The following is a 13679-nucleotide window of genomic DNA, read 5'->3' as shown; positions in this document are numbered from 1 at the left end:
AACCCAAGACGTCATAGAAACAAGAAAACAAACAAACAAACAAACAAACAAACCAACCAACCATAAAAAGTTTCCAATTTGTACTATTCTGATCCATAATAACCATTTGAAGTTTACTTAATTTAGGGAAAAAACAAGAAGTTCTGAAGACAAAATACACTCAATACCTTCAACCAACCAACAAACCTCAAAACCACACTTTTTTGCATTAAGGGAAGATTTCCATTTACACTTTGCTATTACTACTCCTTTTGGCTGGTCTTGTGACTATTTTAGTTAATTTGGACTACTGCTTGATGCAGAAATGCTGAGTGTTAGTGTTGTGGTTTCAGTTCTATAGCCAAATAACTCTTAGGGAGTATTCTTTTTTCTGTACTACAGTTAAAATGAAATATGAAAACAAAATTTTCAATCTGAAGTTGAATGGAAATTTAGACAGCAAGTACCACAAGTCCAAAAAATATCAATGAATCCTAATCACGTTTTACATATGAAATGTTATATACTTTGATATCCATTTGTGAAAATAACTGCAATCTTCTCTTACTTTTCTGAAATTGATAAATGTCCAATGGTTAATGGCTCCGATGCTATAGAAAATACAGCAGCAGTATTGGAGACAGGTCAAGGGTTTGTCACTTCTTGCAACAATGCAGGAATTTAGAAATATATTTTATGACTCTATGGTAGACATACCAATTACAAGTCAACAATTGTATCAAAGTTTGCAGCAATCTGCATCACTAGTTTAATCAACTAAAAAAGCATTGGCCTTTATGCCAATAATTGAGAAACTAAATTGAGAAAACTGCAATCCATATTTCTAGAGCTGCATTGTAGGCTTTTTAAATGCCAACTGGAACTTTGGCTTGTGATAGAATACAGATTCACAACATGAAAAGATGATGAATGGTGGAATATAATGCAAAAAGTGCAGGCCAAGGTTACCATCGTCCAAGAAAGGTCAAACCACAAGGCATATCCTTCTACTGTAGGCCTGAAATCCTTTATTTCTAAAGAGTATGATTAGTGTAGAACAGGGACTAATTTGTAAATTTATCACCTCAACTTTTCCCTTCCCAAAATAGATACAAGACAATTCCTAAGTACTGTATACAAAATAATAAGTTTAACTGACAAGTGAAATGTCAGAAGGAATCATTTAGTCTCTCCTTCTAGGAGAAAAAGCTTTTGTTTGATATATCAGAGGTAGGCAATTTGAGGTCCCCTGGCCTTGTGTGGACAGTCAGGGTTCCATGTGGAACCTGCATACTCCTCCTCTCTCCCCATGTCTCACTCACTGGGGGTCCCGCACTTAGATACTATCCCCCCCTCCCTCCAGCACTTCCAGAGCACTGCAAATCATCTGATTCACGGTATTTAAGCTCTGAGAGAGCAGGGACAAGGTGAGAATCAGCCAATTCATCGTGCTCTGGAAGTGCTGGAAAGGAGAAGAGATGAAAAGCGCTTGGGAGAGGAGATGGTGAAGAAGCCAGGCAGGGATTTAATGAATGGAAACATCAGTGCTGAATTGCAAAGTTCTGCACGTCTCTTACTCCTAATCTAAGAAAGCTTTTGTGGGCAAAGACCCACTTTGTCAGATGCATCTGACAAAGTGGGTCTTTGCCCACAAAAGCTTATGCTCCACTTCGGTTAGCCTATAAGATGCCATAGGACTCCTCGCCGCTTTTGCAGATTCAGACTAACACTGCTACCCTTCTGATACTAAGAAAGCTTGTGGAGGACAGATCCAACCAGAAGTCATACTGAGTATGATATACAGGTCCAATCTCCGTTGTCCAGCACTCTCGGCACCTGAACCTTAGAGTTGGCCAGACAAAGAGAGGTCAGGCTCTGCTCCCAGCTGCGGTTGCACATCAAGCTGCCTGCCTCGCTGCCTCCAGTCCCGGCAGGGGCTACACTCCTTGCCATCAGCCCTGACCAAGTCTGTGCTCCCCACCACTCCAGCTTTCTTGGGGCTGTACTCCCCACTGCCAGCCCAGCACAGACTGCACTTCTGAACTCGACCAACTGGGGCTCTCTGGTCCAATGTTGCTGGATCAGTCTCCCAGATTTTAGAAGTTCAACCTGTATAGTAAAGTAAGCATAAATGGTTTTTAATTTGAAATTGACAACAGTCTATTAATATACGCACGATTACAGCATTTCTTCTTGTTTTGAAATATCCAGTATGCCACATATTCATTACGGATGTAAAAAGTCAGTTAAAACAATAACCATGTAACTGCTGAAAATCTTAGTGGTTACATGCACCATAGGCGCTGCAGTACAAAACTCAGCAGTTACATGGGCTGTGGCTCTGATCCTGGAGAAGTGGTTCCACAGTTTAAGCAATAAGCATCATATTATCGGTTAACCAGTTATTCAGTTTAATGCCAGGTATGGCAGAGTTTATGTACTGAATCTTACTCTTGGAGTCACGGTAAGTGCTTATGAACAATTTCAATCTTGCGGTCCACTGAAATGAAGGAGGGCCAGTCATGCAGCCCACTCACTAGCCTTGGTTGCCCATCACTGATATATACACTTCACTGTTGAATTTGATAGTTAAGACATTTGAGTACAGGCAGTCCCCGGGTTACGTACAAGATAGGGACTGGAGGTTTGTTCTTAAGTTGAATTTGTATGTAAGTCAGAACTGGCGTCCAGATTCAGCCGCTGTTGAAACTGACCAGCAGCAGCTGAATCGGACACGCCTGGGGCAGAGCAGCTGGGCTGGGTTGGTCCCGCAGCGCAGTTCCTTGGCACTACTAGACCAACCTGGCAGCACCCCAGCAGTTCTGCCCCAAGTCAGCTGCTGCTGAAACTGACCAGCGGCTGACTACAGGAAGCCTGAGGCAGAGCTGCTCTGCCCCGGGCTTTCTGGAATCAGCCGCTGATCAGTTTCAGCAGCGGCTGAATCTGGACTCCTGGGACAGAGCAGCTGGGGCACTGCTGGGTAGGTCCCCACAGCGCCGCACCTCGCGCTGCGGGGGATCAACCTGGCAGCACCCCAGCTGCTCTATCCCAGGTGTCCCAAAGTCAGCCGCTGCTGAAACTGATCAGCGGCTGATTCTAGGAAGCCTGGGGCAGAGCAGCTGGGGTGCTGCTGGGTTGGTCCAGTAGTGCCGCACCTCGGCGCTGTGGGACCAACCTGGCAGCCCCCCAGCTGCTCTACCCCAGGCGTCGGCGAGAAAATCCTGGTCTGCTGGGGGGTGGGGAGGAGAAGGGGAGGCGCACTAGCTGCACCCCCCTCCCAGCAGACCAAGGAGACGTGGAGCGGCTTTTCTCGCCGCAGAGGACGTGGGCGGCGGGACCGTGGCGCGTCTCGGCGGTCCCGCCGCCCGCGTCCTCCGCGGCGAGAAAAGCCGCTCCGCGTCTCCCTGGTCTGCTGGGGGGAAGGGGCTGCCGGAGGCGACAACAGTGGGGGAGGCACCCCGCACTAGCGGGGCCCCCCGGTTCGTAACTAGGGGTCTGACTTAAGTTGGACCCACGTAACACGGGGACTGCCTGTAGTTTCTTTTTACTGATCGTGTTGCTTCCTTCTAACAAATGAAGAAGGAACCTAATCTGTGGTATTTCACTTAAAAAAACCACAAAACCACATTACTATCGCAGGCTTATCACTTCCTTCCTGTTTTCAATTAACCAAAAAAGCAATTCTGTCTTTATATAGAGAGGAGCTTCCACAGATGTCTTTATGCATATTTAGTATTATAAATAGGCTAGATCAATTTAATTTTTATGTTTTATAATCGGGATGTAAAATTTTGAAATAACTAATTGAATAGTCAATGGGATTTCCACCGACTATTGGATTAGTTGATAAGAACTAAGCCCAGCAGGGGCTCTTGTACATTTCAAAGAAGCGCCCACATGGAGCTTGGGGTCAGCGTACTACCTGCTGGCCCCAGGTTCCACACAGGCTTTCAATCTTTGAAATGCACAGGAGCCCCAGCAGGGACACTGCTGAACCCCTGCCCCCTCCCACGGAGCTGGAACTGGGAGAAACCAGCTTTTAAACAAGCTCCCACCAGCAGCCCTTCCTCTCTCCCCCACTTGCTGCCTCTTTCTGATAGAGGCAGCAAACGGGGGGAGCGACTAGTTGACTAGTCGCTTACATCCCCTATTTTATCATTGATATGCCAATGTCTAGTTAAGCATTTTTTGGTTTTGTTGCACAATTGCATGAAATTACGATGGATTCAGTCAATGGGTAGAAGATTAGACAATTAGTTAATGACAGATTTTAAGATTCAAAAAGTTAAAGCTTACAACAGTTAAAACTTTTTAAGCATTACATTGCAAAATATACAAATATGCCTAAATCAAAATATATTATGTTCTCAAGTAGTATTTTTCTTCCTTTGCTCATCTGTATATTTCAATAACCACCTATGGAAATGTTCTGTCTGGATTGGAATGTATATGGTAAAATCAACATCCTTCTAAATATGTTCACATACCAAATGGTATTTCTCTTGGCTTTTGCTTGAGGCAAGAGTGAGCTAAAGAAGAATGTTTACATACAAAGTATGACTATATTTTAGAGAAAAAAACAAAAGTACATTCAAAGCAATACTACAAAATTCTGTGCCTTGAAATCTCATCTTGAAAAGCATTGTTTAACTGATTAAAGGGCAGGCTCCCCACCCACCCTGTCTATTCCAAAACAGTCATGGCTCACCACGGACAGAGACTGCTCGATATACCGGACCAGCTTAGGGATGTAAGTGATTAGTTGACTATCCGATAAGCAAATGCTTACTGGACAGTTGGCTAGTGACTTGACTAGTCACTTCCACCTGTCATCTTGTTGCCTCTATCAGAGAGGCAGCAAGCAAGGGAGCAGAATCCAGTGCTGGGAGGAGCTGGCTTAAAATCCGGTCACCAGCACAGTCTCTTTGAGGAGAAGGGGCAGGGACAAAGCAGGGAACTGGTGGCACTTCTGCCTTTGAAATGTGGTAAGAGCTTTCCAAGAGCAGAAGCACCGTTAGAAGCTGGGGACTAACAATCCTCTGCTGGCCCTGCGCTCCCTGCTTTTGAAATGTACAAGAGCCAGCGGGAATGTTCAATAAAGGAGTTTTTGTTTTGTATTGTCTTTTTATTTAACTATTATGTCAAACTTCAAATCAGACAAAAGAAAGGTTTCATTGGAAAAAGCACACATACACATTCCCCTGCCCGCTGCGGGACAATTAATTGTGCCTCTAGGACTTGAAGTCCAGAACCAACCAGGGATCCCTTATCTCTGACCCTGATGCACTCTGGGAGGTAGGGATAAGGAATCTCAGGGCAGTTGTGGGGTGTTGGCTCCCACTCACTTCCCTCACAACAGATTCCGCACAGCCATATGTACTCATGAAGACCCAGAGAGCACAGGGGGGCCTGGGAGTGAGGGACAGAGAGCCCAGATTCTCATATTTCCACTTTTCATCCCAGCCACAGCAGTGACTCCTTTGGAATGAATCATGCTCAGTCCTGCCCAGAGTCTGTCCACACTGCTTTTAACTCATCAGAAGAGAATAAAAAAAGACTGATGCACCTTGGGTTAACACCTAGAGAAATTTTACTAGAAATGCTGGGACACACGTGGGACTCCTCTGAAATACTGCATTAACACCATGTGCGGACCTGGTAATTTGGATGTTTATTGTACAAGTATACTGGTTTAGTTTACTAGAAGGCTGTAAGAAAAACAAGCAGGAAGGATGAAGGATACGCTGAGAATAAGTTACTACTCCTTAGCAAGCATTTGAGGGTAGTCATAGGACAATAACCAAGCCAGCAGCTCAGAGGAGCTTGGCTGTCTCCCTCTCATTGAGCCTATTGACCTGGTTTTGGAAAACCAAGCCAAAGCCTAGGAACTAGCAAGAGGGCCTCCCTCTAAAGAAGGCTGTTAGTTATGGAAACCAGGGTTCCATGAGGGTGTCTAAAGAAGTTAGGCTGCAAAAACCACCATAACAAAGATGTGTTGGCACTGGAAAAAGTTCAGAAAAGAGCAACAAAAATGATTAGAGGTTTGGAATGTCTGCCATTTGAGAGATTAATAAACATGGGACTTTTCAGCTCAGAAATGAGGTAATTAAAGGGGGATATAATAGATGTCTATAAAATCATGACCATTGTGGAGAAAGGAAATAAGGCCACGTAAATAGCTTTCCCATAACACAAGAATTAAGGGTCACCAAATGAAATTAATAGGTATCAGGTTTAAAACAAACAAAAGAAAGTATTTCTTCACATAACAGTTAACCTGTGGAAATCCTTGCCAGAGGATGTTGTGAAGACCAGAACTATCAGGATTCAAAAACAGAGCTAGATAAATTCATGGAGAATAAGTATCAATGGCTATTAGCTACAATGGGTAGGACTGGTGTCCCTAGCCTGCTTCTCAGAAGCTGGAATGGGTAATGGGAGAAATCACTTTATTACCTATTCTGTTCCTCTGGGACATGTCATTAGCCACTGTCAGGAGAAAGGATAATGGGCTAGATGGAGTAGGGATGTTAAAATGCAGGTATTTAATTACTTGAATAGTCAATAGGTAGCCTGGCTCAGTTCTGGCTCATGCTAGGCGTGGGACAAAACCCCACTTTAAAATGCAGTAAGAGCCACGCAAACTGACACCTAGCTTCTACTGCATTTTAAATTGCAGAGACGCAGCAGGGTTTTGTCCCGCACGTAGCGCAAGCCGGAACTGAGCTGGGCTGCCTGCCTAGCTGGCAGCAGCCCGTGTGCATGGGGATCTCAGTGGAGATTTGGGACCTTCCCCACACAGGAACTACTGCTACAAAGCAGCCTCTGCCTGAGGCCGGATTGCTGCAGACAGGGACTACTTTGCAGCAGTAGCCCTTGCCACTCCCACTTCTGACAGAAGCAGCAGTGGGGAGAAGAGGAGAGGGCAGCACCAGCTCCTGCTTCCCACACCCCTTGCTGCCTCTGACACAGAGGAAGCTGGGGGGGAAATATGCAAGTAATCTACTCAATAACCATAGTCTTAGCACGTAGTTGAGTAGTTGATAACTCCTTTACATCCCTAAGATGGACCTTTGGTCTGATCCAGTATGGCCATTCTTATGTTCACAAGATGGTAGTGTTTTAGGTAAAACACAGGTGTGGTTATTAATTGTTCTAAAATCCTTTTGCTGTTAAGTACTTTGTTTCTGCTATTAAAATTAGATCCTTTGGCTTAAAGATTGCCGCTTGGTCACTGTATTCACTATTCCCAAAGGGAAGAAATGCAAGTGCCAAAGCAGTTCAATTTGGTGGGTAAGCATGATTGATACTAGGAATGTGTTAGCATACATATTTAAACAGTTAACCAATGAGCCTGGGCTCATCGGTTAACCTTCACAGTTACACGCAAGCCCCCCTTTCCCTTCCTGCATTGCTGTCTCTGGCTCAGGCTCACCAGCCCCTCTGCTGCCCCACCTGCCTGGGGCTCCTGGAAATGGGGCTCACTAGCCAACACCGGCCCTGCTGGTGGGGCTCCCCACTGCTGGATTCCCAGGGGGCTCACACTCCCGGGGGCCAGGACTCTCTGGCCCAGCAACATCCATGGCCCCACTGGACCAGAGAGTCCTGGATTTAGGAGGTTGCATCTCTCTAGTCCAGCTGCCTTGGGACCTGATCCGTTATTTGCCAGACTACGGGAAGTCAATATTGTCTAGCAACATTATGAACACATCCACTGTTTACTGGGTTCTTAGAAGACATTTAGGGGTAATTCACAGCTAAATGACAGCACAGAACATAAGGCCAGGACTGGTGGCTATAAACAAACCTACAAGACCATGGGAAACTTGTTCACACCCATGATAAGTGGTCATCCAACTAACTAAAAGCATGCTGGACCGTAGATCTTGCTGAACCAGACAGTGCTAGATTAGAGGGGTTCAAAATTCATCTAAATGAGTTAACGCTGAAATTTAAAGTAAATTAAAATGTTTAACTATTTCTACGCTGAAGTTATCAGCAGCGAAACAAAGCCAATATGCTATCCATCACTTCTAAATAATGGGAACTATTTGGTTGAGTGTAAATAGTTCCTATCAATAACTGCTGGATGGTAATTGGAAGTTCCAAGCATCTTAGTCTGATTCATCCACCTGCACTCCCTCACCCTCCAAAGGGACAAGTTACCTACATAACTGAACAGTTTAAAAAAATATTACATTCTGATGTAGTCCCTATATCCCTGAAGAGTGCCCTAACACTCTTTATTGGCTATTCCAGGATGGAGTCTGATTTTTTTTGCATACAAAAAAATTCTTAAACCCAGTTTTCATTTTTTGGCAGAACAAAAAACAAATAGTGACAGCTCAGATTTTTTTGCAAAATGGAGCCCTTATTTTCTAGGCAGCCTACTAGTTAAGCCATAAAAGCACAATCTTTCTTGAATTCCTAAAATCTTCAAACAAATTGAAAAAAACCCCCAAGATTCAGAATAGGCCACAAATATGCATAGAATCTAAGACAGTGGTGTCCAACCAGTTCTGAAGCAGTAGCCACTATTTTGGTTATTGCTATAGTGAAATAGCCACACTCAACCAGCCAAATAGCCACATGTGGCTACTGGCTAGTGTGTTGAACACCACATGTCTAAGAAAAGATAGGATAAATCCATTGTTTGGCCACCATGGTTTACAAGGGCAACCCAGAAGACCAGCCATCTGTAATGACATCCTGAGACAACCAAATAACTATGTGTTTGTTTCCTTGTCTATAAAATGCGAATAGTAGCATTTATCACTGGGGTTGGCTTAATTCATCAGTGTTTATAATGAATTCTGAGCGCCTCAGAGAAAGCATTATAGGAGAGCAAAATATTAATGATTACATTACCAAATCCTGTAACAATTGTTAGTTGGGCAGTAGAATGGCTTGCAAACCAAAAATTCTCCCAAGAAGTATCTGATTTATTGTGTTTTTAAAGAGCAATTCATATTTTAAGATAAGCACTTAAGTTTTCTTCTGTAATCGAATTAATCATATATGAATTCACTAGCATTATCATATCTTATTTCTAGACCTCTGAAACATGCATAGGCATAATTTACTATAGCGCGAGTCAATCAGTAGCTCAAGTAGTTGAGTGAAGCTGGCTCTAAATTTACCGTAAAAATGTTGTCTTTTCTCTACCAGTTCAGGCTTTATGACTATAGATTAGTTTGAGCCCCCTAACACCCAGAATGAGGTGATAAAATTATCTTAAAGTAACCAAATCACAGTAAGATAATTATATGTGGTCGGAGTTCATGAAAATATTGCATACTGTACTTCCTGTTCAATCTAAGAATTTCCCATACTTCTATTACAATTTAGAAATTATTCAGTTTGATCAAACCTCATTTAAAATGTGTGACCATTGTGACTTCTGCTGAAACTTGTAATTCAACACTTACTTTTAAACAGGATATCTTGCAAACAGGATATCTTGCACAATACAAACATATATACAATAAAATTATTATGTACCTATTACTGATGTTGTAGGCACATGACATACAAAGAATAGCATCTAGTCAATGTACCGATATTGTATCCTAGACACAATGTAGTTTATATCATATTAACATGGGCTGATTCTTTAAAAAAAGAACTTCAGAAATTATGGGGAGTATTCCATAACCCTGATTACGCTTTGGCAAACATATGAATTTCTTTCCATTTTTGCTGTCCCAAAGCAACTTACCCTTTACCTTTAAAATACAAGAGGTCATTTAGGAATCCTAAAACTAAGGTACTAGGACCAGGTCTATGAAAGCCTTTTAAAATCATTGCATTATATTTGTTTTCCTGCAAGGATGAATGCAGCAAGGGAATCAGTACATCTGCAAGTTTCAATCCACTGTTAAGGATAACAAACTCACATGGCTATAACAACCTAAAAACAAGTCAGACCCAGCTCTCCTAACCGTTTTCCTGCAGCTTTGTGAATTCTACTGATTTACTGCAGGTGCAATCTGCCCAGATTTGTTCAACCTTGTGAACGGATTAAACTTTTCTACCGGATGCTGCAATCGCGCTATAGTTGACTACTTCCCATAGTAAGTCATAGTTTACCTGCACTGCATACTGGACAAGCCCTGGTCACACATACCTACAGAAGTGCTCAGCAGCAGGTACAGGGAGAAGGGAGGAGGAACAGAGATAACAACAGCATTCCGAGATCAGCCAGGGGCTAGCTGACAGAGCAGGTCTGGGCCGACTTGCCCCATCCAGGCCAATAGAGAGCAGTGTAATTAGTACCCCTGCCCTCTAACAACATTCCCAGTTCCTCCGCAGCTGAAGTCCTTCAATCAGGCCCAACTCCCGAGCCCTCCAGAACCAGCAGGCGTAGACACTGGCTCCATTGCGCATGGCAGCATCCCAGGAGCCAACGGGGGGGAGAGGGCGAGGCCTAGCGGAGAATTTCGGGGGAAGCGAGCCCACCGTGCTGCGCTCGGGGAAGCAGCAGCGGCATTTCCTGCTTCAGGAGCCCCGGGCGAGGCAAGGGGCCCCCAGTCACCTGCGCTCAGCACCTCCGCAGCGCAAGAGCGCTAGGACGGAGGCGGGGAGCGCAGGGGCGGCGGCTGCCCTCTCCCGAGCTTCATTCATTGCTCACGCCCCTTCCCCCTGCGAAACTCCCAGCCGCCCAGGGAGCGAGCTGTCCCGGCGCCCCCGCGGGGCAGCTCCCTGGGCCACGGGGGGCACCGCAGCTGCCAGCGCCCCCAGGGAAAGACCTGAGAAGGGAACTGCCCCCCGCCCAGCACAGGGAACCCACCGGAGCGGGCCTCCCCAGCCCTAGGCCCCCCGCGCTGCGCCGGGCTCCTCCCCGGGGCCGCGGCCGCTGCCCGGGCCGCTCCCGCCGCGCTCCGCCCGGGGCTCACCACGCATTTCTTGCCCAGGAAGCCGAAGAGGCTCTCGTTCTCCTGCGGCGTGAGGAGCAGCGAGCCCACGTTGCTGACCCTCCGCGGGGGCGGCTGCTGGTTGCTGCTCATGGCCGGGGCCGGCTCCCGGGGCGCCCTCGCCTCCCGCAACTCGCCGTCCGCCTCCCCTGGCCCAGCGGCCTCACAGCGGCTGCATAGCGGGGCCTCCTCCTCTCGTCTGGGGGCAGCTGGCGGCGCCCGGCAGCCCAGGGACTGGGCGAGGTGGCACCGGCTCCCGCTGCCCGCCGGCCGATCGCCCCCACCCCTCGGACCAGCACTAAACTTCCAACTTCTCCCCGGCTCCCACGGCCGCACAATCCAACATGGCAGCGGGGGCGGGCGAGACCACACGGCACCGGAGCCAGAGGGGAGGCCGGGACTTGCGCCGCCGCTGCTGCCGCCACACGCTGAGGGGACCCTCCCCGCGCTCCGGAGCAGGGCCCCGCCTGCTGCCCCTGTGCTGGGCCGCGCTTGGCTGACTGGGAGCTGGTGCCGCTAGTGAGCAGCGTCGCCCTCGCCTTTCCCTTAAATACCTGCCCCGCTTGGTCCGACCTGTTCTCCCAGTTCGCCGGGCGGGAGCGCCCGGGTGCTGCTGGGCTCCTGCCGCGGGGGGCAAGGAGCTTGCAGGGCTGCAAATGTGCCCCGCTGGGGAAAGGGGAGCCCTGGGGTCTGCTAATGCCTGGGTGCGGGCACAGATGTCGGCTGGGAGGGGGAGCCCTGAGTTGTGAGTGGCTTGGGGAGTAGAGGCAGCAGGGGTTGGGGGAAGAGCCTGCGTAGGGGACTTGCCTTGTGTGAGGATGTGGAGCCTAGGTTGCAAATGGCTTAGGGCCTGAGCTGCTAATGGAGCTCTGTACGAGCTCTCAGCGATTGACGAGCATTAATCAGCAATGTGACTGTCACAAGCGACATTCACACACAGGTTAGGGACCTGATTTAGCAGCTCCCTCTCAAATCAGCGAGCGTTGGGGATGTGCAGCATCCCCGTGTCTGATCCTGTTCCCAGTGATGTGAATGGCACACAAAACAACAAAACCCAACTTACAAGATCAAGGGGGAAAAATTGATCTGTAAGACCCATTCAAATTAACTGGAACATGATTGGGTCAAGAGCTATCCACTAAAAAAAAAAATCATTGATACATTTTCTTAGTTATAGCCAATTTTCACTGTAATTGATGTACGACTTTTCAATGAGTTTTTATTTTATGGAGTATTTGAAGGGGTATTGGTTTTCTCTGAAAGGGAGAAAAGGAACAATTAGAAGTAAAACTGAATTCAGGGTAATTTTGTAATTAACTTAAAAATCCTATTTTTTTCATTGTAGGAAAAAAATCTCTTTTGGAGTATATCTGGGCTGGCAAAATTTCCAGCTAATTTAATTTTCCAAACCAAAGTTGCAGTGTGGGTAAAACGGCTTTTTCATGGGGAATGTATACAACCCTAATGGGGGGAACTGCAGTGTTACACAAATTGTGTATTTTATTTCAATCTAATTTCTAAGTAAAGCACTGTTCCGCAACATGCCTTAGCTCTCATGGAACGAGGGTTACAGGGATGCCAGAATAGCTCACCTGTTATTTCAAAATTTATTTAGAAATAACAGGTGTGTTTAAATACATGGAATAGCTATTTGGAGATACTTCCGGTATCCTGAAATAATGCCACTGTCTAGATGTAGCCTTAGTGCGCTGAGGCTATTACAACTTCATAATAAATCACATGCCTCTGGAGAGCAGGAACAGATACACAAAATCTAATTTTATAAGTTGGACTTTGGTCATCTCTCCCTGTAGCAGCGGTGGTAAAATGTAGGCATTAGACAGCAATAGTGCTTCTTCAGAGCAATTCTTAGAGCCCGTGACTGCAAAAGGGAAACAGTGAAGCCTCCGTCAGGGTTGAGGTGAAAACAGGTGTCAGTGAGAGCCCTTGGCTAGAATTCTTTCAGCATTTTAAAGGGAATATTGACCTAGGCCTTGATTGTGAGAGAGCAATTTATTTAAAGAAGGGAAAACAACTTAGGTTCTGATCCTTCAAAGACTAACTAGCATCTGAAAGCCTATGGTTTCTCTATGGATGTGGCATTTAGGCCAAGTACTCCACCCTTTGTGCAGCCTTCTGGATTAGTCTTCTAAGAAGCATCCACATCATTGGAGGTTTTTGAGAAAAAACTGGACAAACACCTTTCAGGGATGATCTAGGTTTACTTGGGCCTTGTAGGGAATAATTCTGGACAACTCTGCATGCAGGTAAAAACAAGTAGAGGATTTATTACACATAGTTGGTGGAGTGTCCCTCAGCTTTTAGGCTGGTGAACACTGGTTAAACAAAACATTACAATAGATTATATAGGCGGCAGATGGACGGAGGAGAAGCAATTTGATAGGGTCTGGGAGCAAGACGGAATGAGCACGTAAGCCAATCAACTACAAAGATTACACAGCAGGCTCCACCCATCGCCAATTAAACATCTTATCAATAATGCAAGTAGTTATTCCTAACAAGCTAAAGAAGCCAACATAAACAAAACAGACGTTATTGGTAATTTTGTCTGCTGAAATGATGATGTGTCTACTGCGGGGTGATACTGCCTTGCATTGGCGTAGTCCTTGGGTTTCAGGCTTATTATCTAGGGTTAAAGGAAGACAGTGAGAACAGTTTCCACAAAAGTTGTTTTGGTACCAGCCAGCCTCTAATCTGAGTGAGGCCCTCTTGGAATGTGGTTGCCAGGGCGACCAAGGTTATGTTAACTGCTTGTGCTGTGTGTTC

At 46.0% G+C, this 13679-nt stretch overlaps 1 protein-coding gene across 4 annotated transcripts in view; it reads right to left on the bottom strand.

The window, feature by feature from the left end:
• Positions 1 to 11463, bottom strand: part of WASL (WASP like actin nucleation promoting factor) — an 80024-nt gene extending 68561 nt beyond the window's left edge. Inside the window, exon 1 of one of the 4 annotated variants that reach the window (XM_075928545.1) lies at positions 10875 to 11463. In XM_075928545.1, coding sequence (XP_075784660.1) covers positions 10875 to 10985 — 111 coding nt within the window. In that variant the 5' untranslated portion in view covers positions 10986 to 11463. Of the gene's footprint in view, positions 1 to 10105; positions 10362 to 10874 lie in introns of those variants that run through there. The other 3 variants (XM_075928532.1, XM_075928536.1, XM_075928553.1) reach the window with 3 other exon arrangements.
• Between the last annotated feature and the right edge of the window lie 2216 nt (positions 11464 to 13679).

Source organism: Pelodiscus sinensis, chromosome 1 (assembly GCF_049634645.1).
Source record: "Pelodiscus sinensis isolate JC-2024 chromosome 1, ASM4963464v1, whole genome shotgun sequence".
Taxonomy (NCBI): Eukaryota; Metazoa; Chordata; order Testudines; family Trionychidae; genus Pelodiscus; species Pelodiscus sinensis.
This window is presented reverse-complemented; position numbering and strand designations above follow the sequence as displayed.